This window comes from Salvelinus namaycush, chromosome 37 (assembly GCF_016432855.1).
Source record: "Salvelinus namaycush isolate Seneca chromosome 37, SaNama_1.0, whole genome shotgun sequence".
Classification (NCBI taxonomy): Eukaryota; Metazoa; Chordata; class Actinopteri; order Salmoniformes; family Salmonidae; genus Salvelinus; species Salvelinus namaycush.
In genome coordinates, this window is record NC_052343.1 from 16,519,425 (window position 1) to 16,542,686 (window position 23,262).

The 23,262-nt window shown below is 44.6% G+C and overlaps 1 protein-coding gene across 1 annotated transcript; it reads left to right on the plus strand.

Moving 5' to 3' along the window:
- The first annotated feature begins 368 nt into the window (after nucleotides 1-368).
- LOC120031533 (TBC1 domain family member 31-like) lies at nucleotides 369-22,806 on the plus strand. Its single transcript, XM_038977324.1, has 22 exons — nucleotides 369-740; nucleotides 965-1,111; nucleotides 1,204-1,319; nucleotides 1,537-1,715; nucleotides 1,894-2,045; nucleotides 2,204-2,363; nucleotides 2,563-2,763; nucleotides 2,925-3,086; nucleotides 3,534-3,613; nucleotides 4,635-4,781; nucleotides 5,252-5,385; nucleotides 5,579-5,712; nucleotides 8,486-8,665; nucleotides 12,353-12,585; nucleotides 12,811-12,963; nucleotides 14,427-14,562; nucleotides 16,443-16,535; nucleotides 16,733-16,873; nucleotides 17,819-18,013; nucleotides 21,358-21,511; nucleotides 21,724-21,879; nucleotides 22,234-22,806. Exons 1-22 carry the CDS (start codon nucleotides 667-669, stop codon nucleotides 22,356-22,358), a joined length of 3,252 nt encoding a protein of 1,083 aa, XP_038833252.1. The 5' UTR covers nucleotides 369-666; the 3' UTR covers nucleotides 22,359-22,806.
- Nucleotides 22,807-23,262: the final 456 nt, after the last annotated feature.

Sequence of the window (23,262 nt, forward strand, 5' to 3'; positions counted from 1 at the left end):
AAAAGTGCAGGCAAATAAGACAGGTGTCAAATACTGTAGCTAGCTAGATACATTTGATATTGTATTGTGATCACCTTGAGAAAGTGTCCACCTATCATACTTTTTTCTAAACCAAAACTTGGCACGGCATAGGTCCTTGTCCACCCTCATGGCCTATGTCTATGTTATCCACCCCTTTATAATTAGCAGTAATGACTTTAGAACAATTACATTTATTCGTTTTTAACTGTGGTACATCTATACAGAGAGGTTTCAAACCTCCAATCCTCCAATTTAACCTATTTGATCATAGCGAACTCCAGTAACCACAATTCCTGCTACTGTTTACATCCCATCCGTGACGTCATTCAAGAAGCGACAAGATAACCGCTGACAACTTTTTAACTGAAGACAGATTTATAATTATGGCTTTCATTTGAGTTTTGTTCTCAATAAATAATTTAGCGCGATATTGATTGCTCGATAATATGCTTGTGAATGCTCTTCTTGCGATTGGAGACCAGCAATAACGTGTTATTTCAAATTTCGCGCTGTACAGACCGCCAGACGATAGGCTGGTATTCAGGCTAGCCGGCTAGCTAATCAACAGCGACTTAGTTACCACTGCTAACTCGCTAGCTAGCTAGATCCAAACGTATCATATCCTCAATTCTGCTCATCAAAAAAATGCAAACGACCGACATTGGAAACAAGGAGGAGGGAAAAGTATGGCATCGAAAACCAACACCAAGTAATACTGGGTAGGTCGTTTCAAAGGATAACGTTAGCTCATAACCCACTTGTTGAGTCTCCATCACCTTGTGATAGTGAAGCCTGGCTGTTGAGTGTTGTTGATCGTAAACGAGAGGGGAATGTTATTGTCTGTTTCTGCATATCTTGAATAGAAGCTGTGCTTTGCATTCTTGTCTGACAGCTAGACGTGCATCTTGTATGTAGATCATAATAACAGTTTTTGCTTTAACAGCGTCATGGTCACAGTGATTCGCAGTGCAGCTGCCTACCAGTCCAAAACAGTCCGCTTCCTTCATGTCACCTTCGACACTACAGGGGACTCTTTCCTGGCTGGAGACCACCATGGGAATATTTATGTCTTAGACATCACCAGAAACAGGTGCAGTATGTCACACTGTCAACACCACAATATTGCATTGCAATACTCTTACTGGTGCAGGCCGTGCTCATACCTGTTCTGTCTCTCTCCAGGTTTAGACTTGTTCAGAAAACCGGTCAAGCATGCACTGCCTTGGCTTTCAACTTGCGCAGAACAACGGAATTCTTGGTTGCTCTTGCAGACTACTCCATCAAGTGCTTTGACAAAGGTATGACTCCTTACATTGCTGCTTAATTGTTTCCCAAAAGGTTAGGAACTGATTAGCTGATTGAGGAGGGTAAAGTCATCTTCTGTGGTGTATTGGCCTGTATACACAAACTTCCAGTACGTTGAAAGACCAATGATTCCATCAGATAATGGAGTTTTTGCTGGGTGTTTGCCAATTGGAACAAAAAACTGATTGATTAATTGTTTGATTCTGTCAGATACGAAGCAGCTGGTGAGCTGGATGCGGGGTCACGAGGGGGCGGTATCCTCCGTGTCGGTCCATGGCTCTGGCCGCTACGCCATCAGTACGTCAGCTGACACGGCTCAGCTCTGGGACCTGGACACCTTCCAGAGGAAGAGGAAACTCAATGTCCGTCAGTCTGTCGGCATACAGAGGGTTAGATCATTCACATTTACAGAACTGAATCTTTTCATTTTTCAGATTTGACAATACAATGAATACATAATGGCAAAATTCACACAGTGCCTTTTATATTTTACATTTTGTAGAACTCTAAACAATTTATCTGAATTTCTGAAAATTCATTTTAACTGTGTGTGTTATTTTTTTCTAGGTGTTCTTTCTTCCTCTGAGTAACACCATCCTCAGCTGTTTCAACGATGACTCCATCTTTGCCTGGGAGAGTGACACGTTGTTTTGCAAATACCAGCTGCCTGTTCCTGATGAGGGACCCAGGATACACTACAAGGCATTTGCTGTCACACGGTGTGTGTGTGTTTTTGAAAGGTTAAGTGGAAGTGGAAGTCTAATATACAAAAGTGTGTCTGTCTGTGGGGCTATGACTATCAGATAAGCCGTGAACAACAAAGCAGATGTTCAGTACCAGTGACGTCCTCCTAAAACCATCTGTGTTCTCTTCACAGTGATGGGAAGATTCTGGCTGCAGGGGGCAGATCCAACCTTCTCCATCTGTGGTGTCTGGACACCAGGCAGCTGCTTAGAGTGGTCCAGATGCCTCCCAAGGTTCGCACTGTCAGACAGCTTGAGTTCCTACCAGACAGCTTCGATGGTGGGGCCAGCCAGGTATGTATTCATTCATTCTATTTATTCATCCTTTAACCAAGAAAGTCACGTTGAGTTTTACATCTCTTTTTCAAGTGAACACTTGCCAAGAAAGCAGCCAATGTACAGCCAATGCTATCTGATACTGATGTATTTTGGAGAACATGCTTTATTTGTCTCGGTGGTTGGAAAATGAGAACATTTAGTTTTTGTTCTTCAGACTCTTGGGGTGCTGAGTCAGGATGGTGTGATGCGTTTCATCAACATCCAGACCTGCAAGCTGCTCTTCAACATCGGATCCCATGATGACGCCATCACCTCAGCCACCGTCAGTCCCAACGGACGCCATATTGTCACGATAATGGACAACGGCAGCCTAAACATCTACAGTGTTCAGTGTCTGACCCAGGACTACAACAAGGTAGCAATCATCAGAATGATTAGAAAGGCCGTTCATCTGACACGTGTCCTTGAATTTTGCTAAATGACCCAGGCAGCTTCGTTTCATCTGTGTAGTTTTTAGATTAGCACACATCAGTCATGTTTCTGCCTTCCCCTGAGCCACTCGTCATCCTCTTCTAGCCTCCTCCGTCCCTGGTCAAAGTGGTGTCTGGTGGAGAGTGTTCGGCTCTGACAATGAAGGTGAAGTCAGAAGCGGTCCAGCGGCCGGCCAAAAACTCTGGTCGACGGGTCAAGACCAAAGTCCTGAGGCCTCCAGCTGTGTCCATGACAGAGGATAAAGAGGTACATATGTAGGATATTCATTGGATCACTCTTTTGTTGCACAACAGGAAATGCAAACTTGTATTCAAGGTTTTAAAAGGCTTCTAAAGTTTGTAATTTCCCCTTGAAAATGTCAGATTTTGACCCCTACAAAAAATTTCCATTAATTATAATCAATATTATAATTCACATTTCCTGTTGCTCCAGGATTATTTTCCCTCTGTAGCAAACTGCCTCAAATTAAGAGCCTACACCTGTAGAGCATGCAGAAACACATGGCAGACAGAAGCATAGATACTTGTGGTATAATCTCATAGTGACCGTATAATAGCATGACCTTATTTAGTTCTCTGGTCTGGAGCCAAGCTGTCTGATGATTTTACCATTGGTTTTCCTCATCCACATTTTGAATGATGTTCTTTTGAATCAAGTGAGGCATTCAACTGATTTGTGGCTTTTCTTTTTCAGAATGAACTGCCTGACGGTCTAAACAAGAAGAGACTTGTGGCGTTACTGAAGGCATTTGGAGAATATCCAGCTAAATACAGGTAACTAACTACAAATCAGGAATCGGGCCAAGGTGTCACAGTTTTAACGAGGGGCAGCAACATACAAATGTGCTCCTTATACACTACAGTAAATGGTGCTCATTTATACACTACAGTAAATGGTGCTCATTTATACACTACAGTAAATGGTGCTCCTTTAGACACTACAGTAAATGGTGCTCCTTTAGACACGACAGTAAATGGTGCTCATTTATACACTACAGTAAATGGTGCTCCTTTAGACACTACAGTAAATGGTGCTCCTTTAGACACTACAGTAAACGGTGCTCCTTTAGACACTACAGTAAACGGTGCTCCTTTAGACACTACAGTAAACGGTGCTCCTTTAGACACTACAGTAAACGGTTCTCCTTTAGACACTACAGTAAACGGTGCTCCTTTAGACACTACAGTAAACGGTGCTCCTTTAGACACTACAGTAAACGGTGCTCCTTTAGACACTACAGTAAACGGGGCTCCTTTAGACACTACAGTAAACGGTGCTCCTTTAGACACTACAGTAAACGGTGCTCCTTTAGACACGACAGCAAACGGTGCTCCTTTAGACACTACAGTAAACGGTGCTCCTTTAGACACTACAGTAAACGGTGCTCCTTTAGACACTACAGTAAACGGTGCTCCTTTAGACACTACAGTAAACGGGGCTCCTTTAGACACTACAGTAAACGGTGCTCCTTTAGACACTACAGTAAACGGTGCTCCTTTAGACACGACAGCAAACGGTGCTCCTTTAGACACTACAGTAAACGGTGCTCCTTTAGACACTACAGTAAACGGTGCTCCTTTAGACACTACAGTAAACGGTGCTCCTTTAGACACTACAGTAAACGGTGCTCTTTTAGACACTACAGTAAACGGTGCTCTTTTAGACACTACAGTAAACGGTGCTCCTTTAGACACTACAGTAAACGGTGCTCCTTTAGACACGACAGTAAACGGTGCTCTTTTAGACACTACAGTAAACCGTTTCCATTATGATGATCATGTGTTTATTTCTCAGGATGTTTGTGTGGAGGTCCCTCCTGCGTCTGCCAGAGAACCACGCAGCCTTCAGCAGTCTGACCGATAAAGGCCTGCACTCTGCCTACCTCAGCATCCAGGAGCGATACCCCATCAAGAGCCACAAACTGCAGCGGGGACTTCAAAGGTATACTTACCTGGCTGGCACTATGGGCCTGCTGTCATGTTGGCCTGGCATGGGCACGCTCAGATGATCTGGGATTATTAATAGTAGGAGCTACTGGTTCTTCCATTTTTATCAAAACGTCCTTGATGATTAATTATTGTGATGGGTGTATCTGACAGTGCTGTCATTTCCATGAATCATGATGGGTATATCTGACAGTGCTGTCATTTCCATGAATCATGATGGGTGTATCTGACAGTGCTGTCATTTCCATGAATCATGATGGGTGTATCTGACAGTGCTGTCATTTCCATGAATCATGATGGGTATATCTGACAGTGCTGTCATTTCCATGAATCATGATGGGTATATCTGACAGTGCTGTCATTTCCATGAATCATGATGGGTATATCTGACAGTCCTGTCATTTCCATGAATCATGATGGGTATATCTGACAGTGCTGTCATTTCCATCTCTTGTCTGCCTACAGAGTGTTGTCTGCACTAGCCCACTGGGCGGCCATCTTTGGAGAGACAGACTACCTCCCTCTGGTGGCGTTTCCCTTCGTCAAGCTCTTCCAGAATAACCCACTGCTCTGTTTTGAAGTGGTCGCCACCACTATAGGTACTGTACACACAGTACTAGAAACTGAATTATGTTTCACTTGTCCTTTCATGTCGGCCCTGTTTGCTAACTTAGAGTTGCTGAATATTTGTCACTTTTTCAGTTTGCTTTTTCGTGTACCTTGTTTATGTAACTTTGTTGTTGCACTTTGGTTGTAAAATAGGGTATTGACAGTTTTGTTTGTCCTTTGCAGTGAACTGGTGCCAGCACTGGTTTGAATACTTCCCCAACCCTCCTCTCAACGTACTGAGCATGGCAGAGAATGTTCTGGCTCACCATGACAAGGAACTGCTGCAGCACCTCATCGACTGTGGAGTCACCTCTCAGGTGAGACGCCCAGGAGATCTCTTTTTAAACTCTCCTTACAACTGTATTATAATCACACTAGTATTGTATGGTTGGTTTTTTATCTGCTCCCACAAACAAGTGTTCAGTGATACATTTCCACTCGCTGTGAGAGACTCTGTTCTCTGAGGTGCTGACCAGAGATGAGTGTCTGAAACTCTTTAATAACCTCTCTCTCCCCCCTCTCCTCCAGCTGTATGTGTGGCCCCTGTTAGAGACTCTGTTCTCTGAGGTGCTGACCAGAGATGAGTGTCTGAAACTCTTTAATAACCTCTCTCTCCCCCCTCTCCTCCAGCTGTATGTGTGGCCCCTGTTAGAGACTCTGTTCTCTGAGGTGCTGACCAGAGATGAGTGTCTGAAACTCTTTAATAACCTCTCTCTCCCCCCTTTCCTCCAGCTGTATGTGTGGCCCTTGTTAGAGACTCTGTTCTCTGAGGTGCTGACCAAGGATGAGTGTCTGAAACTCTTTAATAACCTCTCTCTCTCTCTCTCTCTCCCCCCTCTCCTCCAGCTGTATGTGTGGCCCCTGTTAGAGACTCTGTTCTCTGAGGTGCTGACCAGAGATGAGTGTCTGAAACTCTTTAATAACCTCTCTCTCTCTCTCCCCCCTCTCCTCCAGCTGTATGTGTGGCCCCTGTTAGAGACTCTGTTCTCTGAGGTGCTGACCAGAGATGAGTGTCTGAAACTCTTTAATAACCTCTCTCTCTCTCTCTCTCTCCCCTCTCCTCCAGCTGTATGTGTGGCCCCTGTTAGAGACTCTGTTCTCTGAGGTGCTGACCAGAGATGAATGTCTGAAACTCTTTAATAACCTCTCTCTCTCTCTTCTCCAGCTGTATGTGTGGCCCCTGTTAGAGACTCTGTTCTCTGAGGTGCTGACCAGAGATGAGTGTCTGAAACTCTTTAATAACCTCTCTCTCTCTCTCCTCCAGCTGTATGTGTGGCCCCTGTTAGAGACTCTGTTCTCTGAGGTGCTGACCAGAGATGAGTGTCTGAAACTCTTTAATAACCTCTCTCTCTCTCTCCCCCCTCTCCTCCAGCTGTATGTGTGGCCCCTGTTAGAGACTCTGTTCTCTGAGGTGCTGACCAGAGATGAGTGTCTGAAACTCTTTAATAACCTCTCTCTCTCTCTCTCTCTCCCCCCTCTCCTCCAGCTGTATGTGTGGCCCCTGTTAGAGACTCTGTTCTCTGAGGTGCTGACCAGAGATGAGTGTCTGAAACTCTTTAATAACCTCTCTCTCTCTCTCCCCCCTCTCCTCCAGCTGTATGTGTGGCCCCTGTTAGAGACTCTGTTCTCTGAGGTGCTGACCAGAGATGAGTGTCTGAAACTCTTTAATAACCTCTCTCTCCCCCCTTTCCTCCAGCTGTATGTGTGGCCCTTGTTAGAGACTCTGTTCTCTGAGGTGCTGACCAAGGATGAGTGTCTGAAACTCTTTAATAACCTCTCTCTCTCTCTCTCTCTCTCCCCCCTCTCCTCCAGCTGTATGTGTGGCCCCTGTTAGAGACTCTGTTCTCTGAGGTGCTGACCAGAGATGAGTGTCTGAAACTCTTTAATAACCTCTCTCTCTCTCTCCCCCCTCTCCTCCAGCTGTATGTGTGGCCCCTGTTAGAGACTCTGTTCTCTGAGGTGCTGACCAGAGATGAGTGTCTGAAACTCTTTAATAACCTCTCTCTCTCTCTCTCTCTCTCCCCTCTCCTCCAGCTGTATGTGTGGCCCCTGTTAGAGACTCTGTTCTCTGAGGTGCTGACCAGAGATGAGTGTCTGAAACTCTTTAATAACCTCTCTCTCTCTCTCCTCCAGCTGTATGTGTGGCCCCTGTTAGAGACTCTGTTCTCTGAGGTGCTGACCAGAGATGAGTGTCTGAAACTCTTTAATAACCTCTCTCTCTCTCTCTCCCCCCTCTCCTCCAGCTGTATGTGTGGCCCCTGTTAGAGACTCTGTTCTCTGAGGTGCTGACCAGAGATGAGTGTCTGAAACTCTTTAATAACCTCTCTCTCTCTCTCCCCCCTCTCCTCCAGCTGTATGTGTGGCCCCTGTTAGAGACTCTGTTCTCTGAGGTGCTGACCAGAGATGAGTGTCTGAAACTCTTTAATAACCTCTCTCTCTCTCTCTCTCTCTCTCTCCCCTCTCCTCCAGCTGTATGTGTGGCCCCTGTTAGAGACTCTGTTCTCTGAGGTGCTGACCAGAGATGAGTGTCTGAAACTCTTTAATAACCTCTCTCTCTCTCTCCTCCAGCTGTATGTGTGGCCCCTGTTAGAGACTCTGTTCTCTGAGGTGCTGACCAGAGATGAGTGTCTGAAACTCTTTAATAACCTCTCTCTCTCTCTCTCCCCCCTCTCCCCTCTCCTCCAGCTGTATGTGTGGCCCCTGTTAGAGACTCTGTTCTCTGAGGTGCTGACCAGAGATGAGTGTCTGAAACTCTTTAATAACCTCTCTCTCTCTCTCTCTCCAGCTGTATGTGTGGCCCCTGTTAGAGACTCTGTTCTCTGAGGTGCTGACCAGAGATGAGTGTCTGAAACTCTTTAATAACCTCTCTCTCTCTCTCTCTCCAGCTGTATGTGTGGCCCCTGTTAGAGACTCTGTTCTCTGAGGTGCTGACCAGAGATGAGTGTCTGAAACTCTTTAATAACCTCTCTCTCTCTCTCCTCCAGCTGTATGTGTGGCCCCTGTTAGAGACTCTGTTCTCTGAGGTGCTGACCAGAGATGAGTGTCTGAAACTCTTTAATAACCTCTCTCTCTCTCCCCCCTCTCCTCCAGCTGTATGTGTGGCCCCTGTTAGAGACTCTGTTCTCTGAGGTGCTGACCAGAGATGAGTGGCTCAAACTGTTTGACAACGTCTTCTCTAACCATCCTGCCTTCTTATTGGTATCTGTGGTCTCCTATGTCACCTGCTGCCGCGCTCCACTACTGCTCTGCAGCCACAAAGAGGATTTTGAGGTAGGATGTTTTATGTAAACCATGAGAAGATGAGGTAAGATGTTTTATATTAACCATGGGAAGATGAGGTAAGATGTTTTATATAAACCATGGGAAGGTTTACGGTAAGATGTTTTATATAAACCATGGGAAGATGAGGTAAGATGTTTTATATTAACCATGGGAAGATGAGGTAAGATGTTTTATATAAACCATGGGAAGGTTTACGGTAAGATGTTTTATATAAACCATGGGAAGATGAGGTAAGATGTTTTATATAAACCATGGGAAGATGAGGTAAGATGTTTTATATAAACCATGGGAAGGTTTACGGTAAGATGTGTTATATAAACCATGGGAAGATGAGGTAAGATGTTTTATATAAACCATGGGAAGATGAGGTAAGATGTTTTATATAACCAATGGGAAGGTTTACGGTAAGATGTTTTATGTAAACCATGGGAAGGTTTACGGTAAGATGTTTTATATAAACCATGGGAAGGTTTACGGTAAGATGTTTTATATAACCAATGGGAAGGTTTACAGTAAGATGTTTTATATAAACCATGGGAAGGTTTACGGTAAGATGTTTTATATAAACCATGGGAAGGTTTACGGTAAGATGTTTTATATAAACCATGGGAAGGTTTACGGTAAGATGTTTTATATAACCAATGGGAAGGTTTACAGTAAGATGTTTTATATAAACCATGGGAAGGTTTACGGTAAGATGTTTTATATAAACCATGGGAAGGTTTACGGTAAGATGTTTTATATAAACCATGGGAAGGTTTACGGTAAGATGTTTTATATAAACCATGGGAAGGTTTACGGTAAGATGTTTTATATAAACCATGGGAAGGTTTACGGTAAGATGTTTTATATTAACCATGGGAAGATGAGGTAAGATGTTTTATATAAACCATGGGATGATGAGGTAAGATGTTTTATATTAACCATGGGAAGATGAGGTAAGATGTTTTATATAAACCATGGGAAGGTTTACGGTAAGATGTGTTATATAAACCATGGGATGATGAGGTAAGATGTTTTATATAAACCATGGGAAGGTTTACGGTAAGATGTTTTATATAAACCATGGGAAGGTTTACGGTAAGATGTTTTATATAAACCATGGGAAGGTTTACGGTAAGATGTTTTATATAAACCATGGGAAGGGACACTCATTGGTTAGGCCCTTTATATGACTTCATGTTATGACTATATGCCACTATGTGTGTTGTCATGACTACTGCGACAGTCTCCGAATTGTATTTGTATTTATTTGTATATAAGATGTTTTATATAAACCATGGGAAGGTTTACGGTAAGATGTTTTATATAACCAATGGGAAGGTTTACAGTAAGATGTTTTATATAAACCATGGGAAGGTTTACGGTAAGATGTTTTATATAAACCATGGGAAGGTTTACGGTAAGATGTTTTATATAAACCATGGGAAGGTTTACGGTAAGATGTTTTATATAACCAATGGGAAGGTTTACAGTAAGATGTTTTATATAAACCATGGGAAGGTTTACGGTAAGATGTTTTATATAAACCATGGGAAGGTTTACGGTAAGATGTTTTATATAAACCATGGGAAGGTTTACGGTAAGATGTTTTATATAAACCATGGGAAGGTTTACGGTAAGATGTTTTATATAAACCATGGGAAGGTTTACGGTAAGATGTTTTATATTAACCATGGGAAGATGAGGTAAGATGTTTTATATAAACCATGGGATGATGAGGTAAGATGTTTTATATTAACCATGGGAAGATGAGGTAAGATGTTTTATATAAACCATGGGAAGGTTTACGGTAAGATGTGTTATATAAACCATGGGATGATGAGGTAAGATGTTTTATATAAACCATGGGAAGGTTTACGGTAAGATGTTTTATATAAACCATGGGAAGGTTTACGGTAAGATGTTTTATATAAACCATGGGAAGGTTTACGGTAAGATGTTTTATATAAACCATGGGAAGGGACACTCATTGGTTAGGCCCTTTATATGACTTCATGTTATGACTATATGCCACTATGTGTGTTGTCATGACTACTGCGACAGTCTCCGAATTGTATTAAGGATGAATATTGAAGAACAGAGCATTATGTGCATCATTTTAACATTGTTACTCTAGTCTAATTTATTAGTTGTTCACAGCAAAGCTGCATTTTTATTTTAAAAAATTCTTGACATGGTCAAATATCTCAAGCATAGATTGGTAACTTATTTTTCTTCAAATTTGGCACACAGAAACTACAGGACTGACTTGATCAAAAAGAATGGTACTGATTGACCTATAGGTGGCGAAGTTATAAGCAGTTATAAATCCTCATATCCGTCACCCCGTATGACCTACAGCAGGGGTCTTCAACCTTTTCTTGGCCAGGGACCCCCTCCCAGAGACCCCCTCCCAGAGACCCCCTCCCAGAGACCCCCTCCCAGGGACCCCTTCCCAGGGACCCCTTCCCAGAGACCCCTTCCCAGAGACCCCTTCCCATGGACCCCCATCATACGTTAGCAAAAATAATATTAAATGCACATGCCTTATCATCAGGTGAATTGATAATGTCAAGGAGAAGTAATAAACATTTAAAAATGAATAGATTAGGTAAATAGTGTTTCATTATCTCAACACATTTTATAATTGGAGGAGGAAGTGTTGACTCCAAAATCCTATTTCCTAAGAGCAGCTGTTTAGCTGGTTAAACAAAGGTTAGCCAGGTGTTGGCAAAAAAGGAATGTCCAAGTCCAGAAATCCTACCAGCAGCCATCGGTACTTGTCGTACTGGTAGTCTATTAGCAGGGGCTTTTTCAAAGCCTATGTCAGCTGCTCCAATGAGTGTGATTGGCTCAATATAAGGAGTTGAGAAATAAAGTTGACATCATTAAAATGAAGATTTTCTACTGTAGGTATGTCATCCACAATGTGTTCACCCCCAGTTGAATACCCCTGACCTAGAGACTTGGAACTTTGTATGTAGGTGTCTTTCCACATGCTGAACACATTTGCCTCAAGGACCCATCAAAGCACTTTCGCATGAGTGGATACTCGCACTGTTCTCAGGGCAGGTCTGCCGGTTTTGACTAGAAGAAGTGACTTTTCACAGCAGGTTAAGAGAACGTATGCAGCAGGTTAAGAGAACGTATGCAGCAGGTTAGGAGAATTAACATGGTAGGTTAGGAAAATTAGGTTAAGGGTTAGGGTTAGCTAAAATACTATACATTTTCCCCGACACGACTCTTAACATATCTAGCTACAACCCAGCTTGCCCTGAGAACAGTCTTGATTTCCACTAATGCGATTCTGACATAAGGTCTGTCAGGATATATTTTCCTGAATCTGGGACATTTTGGTAAACCCTTAAAAAAAAAACTTTTGCTTTAGAGATGGCTGAGTTATTGATAAATCAGGAAATGAAAATTTAAGAGTCCATTTTAAATCCTTTGTAAATCCACTCCACAATGGCCTATCAACTTGAAACCTTTTAGGGTCATCAGAGACATTACCATGATGAAACATTGATATCTTAAAAAAAAAATAGGAAACTATTACCCAGGTGTCCTTTCTGCCATCATATGAACCCTGTTCATTGCTGCTTGCAGCTACAGTATATTTACCTTCTTCTTCATAAAGGGAAAATGCACACTTAATTCTCTCCCTGCCTCCCTCCCTCTTTCTCTCCCTCCCAGTATTTCTTCCATCACCGTAACAACCTGGACGTCAGCTCCATGATAAAGGAGACATACAGGCTGATGGAGAGCACCCCAGCAGACATCCACCCCAGGAACATGCTGGATGACTTTCAGCCTCTGACCAGGGGACAGTACCCTGTCTTCAACAAGTACCCCACCTACATAGTGGAGTACCAGTCTCAGGAGAGAGAGAGGATACGCCAGCAGGAGGTGGACTACCTCAGAGAGAGGTCAGATTGTATCATTGGCATCTTATCCTTTCTGTGGCATTCTAGAACACTGGCAAAGACAATAAGGTTCACACCAAGTCAACTCTTAATATGTTATCTCTGTTCTTCTTGCAGTAGCAGAGGAAAGAGCTTGACACTGACGTTTTTTACTCAAAGCCTTCTTCAGTATTTGTGTCAAAGAACCGTGTTAGATGTGTGTGTGTGTGTCTGTGTGTGTCTGTCTAGGCAGGCGGTGCAGGAGCTGCGTGCGGAGGCGGTTCAGAGGCAGGCTGAGGACGAGGCGTGGTACACCCAGCAGGAGTTACTGCAGCAGGCTGAGGAGAAACGCAGGGACATCCTACAGCAGGAGGAGAGCAAGCTGGCTGAACAGAGAACCAGGTCAGAGATCAGGCACACATACAGTCATCTATGTATGCCAATTTATTACTACATCAATCATTCACGGCAGGCAGGTAGCCTATTAGTTAGAGTGTAGGGGCAGGCAGGTAGCCTAGTGGTTAGAGTGTAGGGGCAGGCAGGTAGACTAGAGGTTAGAGTGTAGGGACGGCAGGTAGCCTAGTGGTTAGAGTGTAGGGGCAGGCAGGTAGCCTAGTGGTTATAGTGTAGGGGCGGCAGGTAGACTAGAGGTTAGAGTGTAGGGACGGCAGGTAGCCTAGTGGTTAGAGTGTAGGGGCAGGCAGGTAGCCTAGTGGTTATAGTGTAGGGGCGGCAGGTAGCCTAGTGGTTAGAATGTAGGGACGGCAGGTAGCCTAGTGGTTAGAGTGTAGGGGCAGGCAGGTAGACTAGAGGTTAGAGTGTAGGGACGGCAGGTAGCCTAGTGGTTAGAATGTAGGGACGGCAGGTAGCCTAGTGGTTATAGTGTAGGGGCGGCAGGTAGCCTAGTGGTTAGAGTGTAGGGGCGGCAGGTAGACTAGTGGTTAGAGTGTCGAAGACGTGGATGTCGATTTAAGGCAGCCCCCCGCACCTCTCTGATTCAGAGAGGAAGACACAGTTGAATACATTCAGTTGTACAATTTGACTAGGTCCCCCTTTCCAAGCCAGAACTGTGTCTGCATCATGTATTTATCTGACAGTCTGTAATGGGTCCCCAGGTTAGTCTCCCTGACAGTCTGTAATGTGTCCCCAGGTTAGTCTCTCTGACAGTCTGTAAAATGTGTCTCCAGGTTAGTCTCTCTGACAGTCTATAATCTGTCCCAGGTTAATCTCTCTGACAGTCTGTAATGCGTCCCCAGGTTAGTCTCCCTGACAGTCTGTAATGTGTCCCCAGGTTAGTCTCTCTGACAGTCTGTAATGTTAGTCTCTCTGACAGTCTGTAATGTTAGTCTCTCTGACAGTCTGTAATGTGTCCCCAGGTCAGTCTCTCTGACAGTCTGTAATGTGTCCCCAGGTCAGTCTCTCTGACAGTCTATAATCTGTCCCAAGTTAGTCTCTCTGACAGTCTGTAATGTGTCCCCAGGTTAGTCTCTCTGACAGTCTGTAATGTGTCCCCAGGTTAGTCTCTCTGACAGTCTGTAATGTGTCCCCAGGTTAGTCTCTCTGACAGTCTGTAATGTGTCCCCAGGTTAGTCTCTCTGACAGTCTGTAATGTGTCCCCAGGTTAGTCTCTCTGACAGTCTGTAATGTGTCCCCAGGTCAGTCTCTCTGACAGTCTGTAATGTGTCCCCAGGTTAGTCTCTCTGACAGTCTGTAATGTGTCCCCAGGTTAGTCTCTCTGACAGTCTGTAATGTGTCTCCAGGTCAGTCTCTCTGACAGTCTGTAATGTGTCCCCAGGTTAGTCTCTATGACAGTCTGTAATGTGTCCCCAGGTCAGTCTCTCTGACAGTCTGTAATGTGTCTCCAGGTTAACAGCTATGAAGCGTGAGTTGAAGGTGAAGGACCTCCAGCTGATGGATGCTGCCAGGAGACGCTTCCTGAAACAGCAGCAGGACCATAGACTGACTGAACTACACAGACTGGACCAGCAGATACAGAGGAAGGTCTGTTTTCACTCACCGCCCTGTATTTAATATTGAAAGAAGAGATTCATTCTTTCAACCATCCTTCTATTTTGTGTGTAATGTGATGGGGTGTCTATATGTCCTATACTGTATATAATGGGGTGTCTATATGTACTATACTGTATTTAATGGGGTGTCTATATGTACTATACTGTATATAATGGGGTGTCTATGTACTTTACTGTATATAATGGGGTGTCTATATGTCCTCTACTGTATATAATGGGGTGTCTATATGTACTTTACTGTATATAATGGGGTGTCTATATGTACTTTACTGTATATAATGGGGTGTCTATATGTACTATACTGTATATAATGGGGTGTCTATATGTACTTTACTGTATATAATGGGGTGTCTATGTACTTTACTGTATATAATGGGGTGTCTATATGTACTTTACTGTATATAATGGGGTGTCTATATGTACTTTACTGTATATAATGGGGTGTCTATATGTACTTTACTGTATATAATGGGGTGTCTATATGTACTTTACTGTATATAATGGGGTGTCTATATGTACTTTACTGTATATAATGGGGTGTCTATATGTACTTTACTGTATATAATGGGGTGTCTATATGTCCTCTACTGTATATAATGGGGTGTCTATATGTCCTCTACTGTATATAATGGGGTGTCTATATGTCCTCTACTGTATATAATGGGGTGTCTATATGTCCTCTACTGTATATAATGGGGTGTCTATATGTCCTCTACTGTATATAATGGGGTGTCTATATGTCCTCTACTGTATATAATGGGGTGTCTATATGTCCTCTACTGTATATAATGGGGTGTCTATATGTCCTCTACTGTATATAATGGGGTGTCTATATGTCCTCTACTGTATATAATGGGGTGTCTATATGTCCTCTACTGTATATAATGGGGTGTCTATATGTCCTCTACTGTATATAATGGGGTGTCTATATGTCCTCTACTGTATATAATGGGGTGTCTATGTACTATACTGTATTTAATGGGGTGTCTATATGTACTCTACTGTATTTAATGGGGTGTCTATATGTACTCTACTGTATATAATGGGGTGTCTATATGTACTATACTGTATATAATGGGGTATCTATATGTCCTATACTGTATATAATGGGGTGTCTATATGTCCTCTACTGTATATAATGGGGTGTCTATATGTCCTCTACTGTATATAATGGGGTGTCTATATGTACTCTACTGTATATAATGGGGTGTCTATATGTACTCTGCTGTATTTAATGGGGTGTCTATATGTACTCTGCTGTATTTAATGGGGTGTCTATATGTACTCTGCTGTATATAATGGGGTGTCTATATGTACTATACTGTATATAATGGGGTGTCTATGTACTTTACTGTATATAATGGGATGTCTATATGTCCTCTACTGTATATAATGGGGTGTCTATATGTACTATACTGTATATAATGGAGTGTCTATATGTACTATACTGTATATAATGGGGTGTCTATATGTACTCTACTGTATATAATGGGGTGTCTATATGTCCTATACTGTATTTAATGGGGTGTCTATATGTCCTATACTGTATTTAATGGGGTGTCTATATGTACTCTACTGTATATAATGGGGTGTCTATATGTACTCTACTGTATATAATGGGGTGTCTATATGTACTATACTGTCTAATGGGGTGTCTATGTCCTCTACTGTCTATAATGGGGTGTCTATATGTACTCTACTGTATATAATGGGGTGTCTATATGTCCTCTACTGTATATAATGGGGTGTCTATGTCCTCTACTGTATATAATGGGGTGTCTATATGTCCTCTACTGTATATAATGGGGTGTCTATATGTCCTCTACTGTATGTTGTGTTTGTTGGGGTCAGATGAACACCAGAGACCAGGAGACTGCAGCAGCAGTACAGGATATACAAGTCAGACAGATGGAGCTGGAAGCACAGAGACGGCTGTTTGAACAGGTCAGTGACTGTCCTCATCACAGCAACAATGTGCAGAGACCCTGAGACAAACACTATCTTGTCATTCACATTATATTCCTTGCAGCATAAAGTTAAGACACCACACGTAATTTAACATAGTCCATTTTAACGCTGTCCAGCTCCAATATGGCTTGGTCTTCATTCACCAGACCATGGTGTAATCCTTGTTGTTGTAGCAACTGGCCAAGGAGCAGGTGCGTGTGACTCAGGAGGTCAGAGCAGAGGTGGATACCAGGAGACACAGGTCAGAGGTCGAGGAGGCTACCTTCCAACACCTCCTTAACAACGACACTGACGTCAGCCTGGGAACCAAGAAGGTGAGCATTCATCTACTGTATACTTCCAGAGACTGAAATATAGGGGATATTAAACAATGACTGGAGAGAGAGAGACTGACCTCCCCGTCTCAGGTTCTAGACTGAAATATAGGGGGTTATTAAACAATGACTGGAGAGAGACTGACCTCCCCGTCTCAGGTTCTAGACTGAAATATAGGGGGTTATTAAACGATGATTGGAGAGAGAGAGACTGACCTCCCTGTCTCAGGTTCTAGACTGAAATATAGGGGGTTATTAAACAATGATTGGAGAGAGACTGACCTCCTCCCCGTCTCAGGTTCTAGACTGAAATATAGGGGGTTATTAAACGATGATTGGAGAGAGAGAGACTGACCTCCTCCGTCTCAGGTTCTAGACTGAAATATAGGGGGTTATTAAACGATGATTGGAGAGAGAGAGACTGACCTCCTCCCCGTCTCAGGTTCTAGACTGAAATATAGGGGGTTATTAAATGATGATTGGAGAGAGAGAGACTGACCTCCTCCCCGTCTCAGGTTCTAGACTGAAATATAGGGGGTTATTAAACAATGACTGGAGAGAGAGAGACTGACCTCCCCGTCTCAGGTTCTAGACTGAAATATAGGGGGTTATTAAACAATGACTGGAGAGAGAGAGACTGACCTCCTCCCCGTCTCAGGTTCTAGACTGAAATATAGGCGTTTATTAAACAATGACTGGAGAGAGAGAGACTGACCTCCTCCCCGTCTCAGGTTCTAGACTGAAATATAGGCGTTTATTAAACAATGACTGGAGAGAGAGAGACTGACCTCCCCGTCTCAGGTTCTAGACTGAAATATAGGGGGTTAATAAACAATGATTGGAGAGAGAGAGACTGACCTCCTCCCCGTCTCAGGTTCTAGACTGAAATATAGGGGGTTATTAAACAGTGATTGGAGAGAGAGACTGACCTCCTCCCCGTCTCAGGTTCTAGAGGAGTGTTTAGCTGAAGCAGGTCAGCTGGGAGTGGACACCGAGTGGCAGGCTGAGGTGATGAGGCGTCTGGACCAGGAGGATGCAGACCGGGACAGACACTACCACCATCTGGCTGGACTACACAGAGAAACACTCACCAAGGAGCAGCAGCTAGTTAACATCATGGAGGTCATGGAGGGACAGAGGGTAGGAGGAGAGATGATGTAGAGGAGGGTATATACAGTAGGTCATGAGGATGTGGAGGGACAGAGGGTAGGAGGGGAGATGATGTAGAGGAGGGTATATACAGTAGGTCATGAGGACGTAGAGGGACAGAGGGTAGGAGGAGAGATGATGTAGAGGAGGGTATATACAGTAGGTCATGAGGATGTGGAGGGACGGAGGGGAGATGATGTAGAGGAGGGTATATACAGTAGGTCATGAGGACGTGGAGGGACAGAGGGTAGGAGGGGAGATGATGTAGAGGAGGGTATATACAGTAGGTCATGAGGACGTAGAGGGACAGAGGGTAGGAGGAGAGATGATGTAGAGGAGGGTATATACAGTAGGTCATGGAGGGACAGAGGGTAGGAGGAGAGATGATGTAGAGGACGGTATATACAGTAGGTCATGAGGACGTAGAGGGACAGAGGGTAGGAGGGGAGATGATGTAGAGGAGGGTATATACAGTAGGTCATGAGGATGTGGAGGGACAGAGGGTAGGAGGAGAGATGATGTAGAGGGTATATACAGTAGGTCATGGAGGACGTAGAGGGACAGAGGGTAGGAGGGGAGATGATGTAGAGGAGGGTATATACAGTAGGTCATGGAGGACGTAGAGGGACAGAGGCTAGGAGGAGAGATGATGTAGAGGAGGGTATATACAGTAGGTCATGAGGATGTGGAGGGACGGAGGGGAGATGATGTAGAGGAGGGTATATACAGTAGGTCATGGAGGGACAGAGGGTAGGAGGAGAGATGATGTAGAGGACGGTATATACAGTAGGTCATGGAGGACGTAGAGGGACAGAGGGTAGGAGGGGAGATGATGTAGAGGAGGGTATATACAGTAGGTCATGAGGACGTAGAGGGACAGAGGGTAGGAGGAGAGATGATGTAGAGGAGGGTATATACAGTAGGTCATGGAGGACGTAGAGGGACAGAGGGTAGGAGGAGAGATGATGTAGAGGAGGGTATATACAGTAGGTCATGAGGACGTAGAGGGACAGAGGGTAGGAGGAGAGATGATGTAGAGGGTATATACAGTAGGTCATGAGGATGTGGAGGGACAGAGGGTAGGAGGAGAGATGATGTAGAGGGTATATACAGTAGGTCATGAGGACGTAGAGGGACAGAGGGTAGGAGGAGAGATGATATAGAGGAGGGTATATACAGTAGGTCATGAGGACGTAGAGGGACAGAGGGTAGGAGGAGAGATGATGTAGAGGAGGGTATATACAGTAGGTCATGAGGATGTGGAGGGACAGAGGGTAGGAGGAGAGATGATGTAGAGGGTATATACAGTAGGTCATGAGGACGTAGAGGGACAGAGGGTAGGAGGAGAGATGATATAGAGGAGGGTATATACAGTAGGTCATGAGGACGTAGAGGGACAGAGGGTAGGAGGAGAGATGATGTAGAGGAGGGTATATACAGTAGGTCATGAGGATGTGGAGGGACAGAGGGTAGGAGGGGAGATGATGTAGAGGAGGGTATATACAGTAGGTCATGAGGACGTAGAGGGACAGAGGGTAGGAGGAGAGATGATGTAGAGGAGGGTATATACAGTAGGTCATGAGGATGTGGAGGGACGGAGGGGAGATGATGTAGAGGAGGGTATATACAGTAGGTCATGAGGACGTGGAGGGACAGAGGGTAGGAGGGGAGATGATGTAGAGGAGAGTATATACAGTAGGTCATGAGGACGTAGAGGGACAGAGGGTAGGAGGAGAGATGATGTAGAGGAGGGTATATACAGTAGGTCATGGAGGACGTAGAGGGTAGGAGGGGAGATGATGTAGAGGAGGGTATATACAGTAGGTCATGAGGACGTAGAGGGACAGAGGGTAGGAGGAGAGATGATGTAGAGGAGGGTATATACAGTAGGTCATGGAGGACGTAGAGGGACAGAGGGTAGGAGGAGAGATGATGTAGAGGAGGGTATATACAGTAGGTCATGGAGGACGTAGAGGGACAGAGGGTAGGAGGAGAGATGATGTAGAGGAGGGTATATACAGTAGGTCATGGAGGACGTAGAGGGACAGAGGGTAGGAGGAGAGATGATGTAGAGGAGGGTATATACAGTAGGTCATGAGGATGTGGAGGGACAGAGGGTAGGAGGGGAGATGATGTAGAGGAGGGTATATACAGTAGGTCATGAGGACGTAGAGGGACAGAGGGTAGGAGGAGAGATGATGTAGAGGGTATATACAGTAGGTCATGGAGGACGTGGAGGGACAGAGGGTAGGAGGAGAGATGATGTAGAGGGTATATACAGTAGGTCATGGAGGATGTGGAGGGACAGAGGGTAGGAGGAGAGATGATGTAGAGGGTATATACAGTAGGTCATGGAGGATGTGGAGGGACAGAGGGTAGGAGGAGAGATGATGTAGAGGGTATATACAGTAGGTCATGAGGACGTAGAGGGACAGAGGGTAGGAGGAGAGATGATGTAGAGGGTATATACAGTAGGTCATGGAGGACGTGGAGGGACAGAGGGTAGGAGGAGAGATGATGTAGAGGAGGGTATATACAGTAGGTCATGGAGGACGTGGAGGGACAGAGGGTAGGAGGAGAGATGATGTAGAGGGTATATACAGTAGGTCATGGAGGACGTGGAGGGACAGAGGGTAGGAGGAGAGATGATGTAGAGGGTATATACAGTAGGTCATGGAGGACGTGGAGGGACAGAGGGTAGGAGGAGAGATGATGTAGAGGGTATATACAGTAGGTCATGGAGGATGTGGAGGGACAGAGGGTAGGAGGAGAGATGATGTAGAGGGTATATACAGTAGGCCATGGAGGATGTGGAGGGACAGAGGGTAGGAGGAGAGATGATGTAGAGGGTATATACAGTAGGTCATGGAGGATGTGGAGGGACAGAGGGTAGGAGGAGAGATGATGTAGAGGAGGGTATATACAGTAGGTCATGGAGGATGTGGAGGGACAGAGGGTAGGAGGGTCCTGTTAGTTACTGTACCTGTTGATCAACTGAAGGCTCTTACACTGGGCATGCTTGTGTCATTGATTTATGGTGGGAGGAGGGGGGGAGGAGTGTTTTCAGCGGGAGGTGTGCAGTGTGTTCAGCCATTGTGTGTTTCAGCGGGAGGGGGTGTGTTCAGTGGGAGGAGGGGGTGTGTTCAGCGGGAGGTGGTGGTGTGTAGTGTGTTCAGCAGGAGGTGTGCAGTGTGTTCAGCGGGAGGGGTGTTCAGCAGGAGGTGTGCAGTGTGTTCAGCGGGAGGGGTGTTCCGCAGGAGGTTTGCAGTGTGTTCAGCGGGAGGAGGGGTATTCAGCAGGAGGTGTGCAGTGTGTTCAGCCATTGTGTGTTTCAGTGGGAGGAGGTGGTGTCTCAGAAGGCCCAGCTAGAGGAGGAGAGGCAGGCTGCAGCCACAGCTGAGGCCAACAGGAGAGTCTTCCTCAGCCAGGAGGAAGAGGAGACCGAGCAGCACAGAGACAACCTCCGCAGGAGCCAGGACCACTCACTCAGTGAGTCCAGCCCCATAGAAATATATGTTGTAGAGAGAAAAGGCTCTATACATTCCATATCTGCTACATGCTGAGCATTCTACCCCACTACCTACACTGCTATACTACAGTCCTGTCACCTCTAAGCTAATAGTTGATGTTGAAGGTTTCAGTGTTCCTCTAAGGCAGGAAGTGTATGGGCTGTTGGTGACTAATACAGTATGTTTTGGCAGGTCAACAGTGGGAGATGAGAGCCAGGTCTCCGTGCTCCACTAGAGGCCTGCTTCACAATCCTGTTGCTTCTCCTGGTCCTCATCAGTCTCAACAACGTCACAGTCCCAACAACATCTGTCTAAACAACCAGTCCACCTCAGACGACTCCACTTGCTGTGAGTGTTTCTGACTGTCCGTACCACATTTTTGTTTAACCAGGTAGGCCAGTTGAGAACAAGCTCTCATTTACAACTGCGACCTGGACAAGAGGAAGCAAAGCAGTGCTACACAAACAACAGAGTTACACATGGGATAAACAAATGTACAGTCAATAACACAATAGAAAAATCTACATTCACTGTTTCTACAGGTTTTTCCAGATCTGTACTCCAGAAGAAAATATCAACAGAACTCAGATCTACCAAGACATTATTCAGTGTTCCCAATGTGCCCGTTCCCACTGTAATTTTGCTGAGTGTACATCCATACAGTAAGTCCCTGAAGAGTCGTGTGGTGTCTTGTTTTCTCAGTCTCTCTGGACCGGGGTCGAGGGGAGCTGGACTGCAGAGAGAGGGAGTTGATGCAGAACATCAGAGAGCTGCGGCAGAAACTGGCGGCCCGCGCCAAAAACTCCAACTCTACCACCTCCCAGTAACCACCACACACGAACACACCAGCTGTGCCTTTTGTTTTGCATATCTAGACTTGAAAACGAAACTGAAATGTTTTGTGGTTTTCTGCTCGTTTGTCCGTTTGAAAGAAGATGCTGATATGACTTGACTTAACAAACAGCTGTCCACTAACCACAACCCTGGTGTTGACTAGTTAAAGAGGGATTACATGAAAGCATTCCATGGTCTTAATGAGATTTGTAGCAAAACCCTCTCCTGTATGTATTTTAATGTGTATTTATATTTTGTTATTTAAGTTGTTTTTAAGTATTGTTGGATCAACTTTGAGTCATTTCATCTCTGCCTTGTTGACTAGTTTCAGTCTTTGCCAGACTATACTCACCCGTCGTGCTTTGGTCTGATGGTGACTTATGGCTTGCTTACCTCAGCATAGGTATCCAGGTCATTTATCTTTTAATAAAGCCTTATCAAATCAAATTGTATTTGTCAGATGCTTTGTAAACAACAGGTGTGGACTAACAGTGAAATGCTTTGTCGACAACAGATGTAGACTAGCAGTGAAATGCTGACTGACGGGTCCTTCACAACAATACAGAGAGAAAGAAAATGGGTAATAATACGAGTTATAATATATACACAGGGTGAGTAACGATGCCCTGTGTGTAACAATCAGTGTAGGCTTCAATCAGTGTAGATGAAGGGGAGGACACAGGTTAAAGAAGGATTTTTAAGCCTTGAGACATGGATTGTGTATGTGTAACATTCAGAGGGTGAATGGGCAAGACAAAAGATTGAAGTGCCTTTGAACAGGGTATGGCAGTAGGTGTCAAGCACCTCCAGTTTGAGTGTGTCAAGAACTGCAACGCTGCTGGGGTTTTTCACGCTCAACGGTTTCAACACCCAAAGGACATCAAGCCAACTTGACAC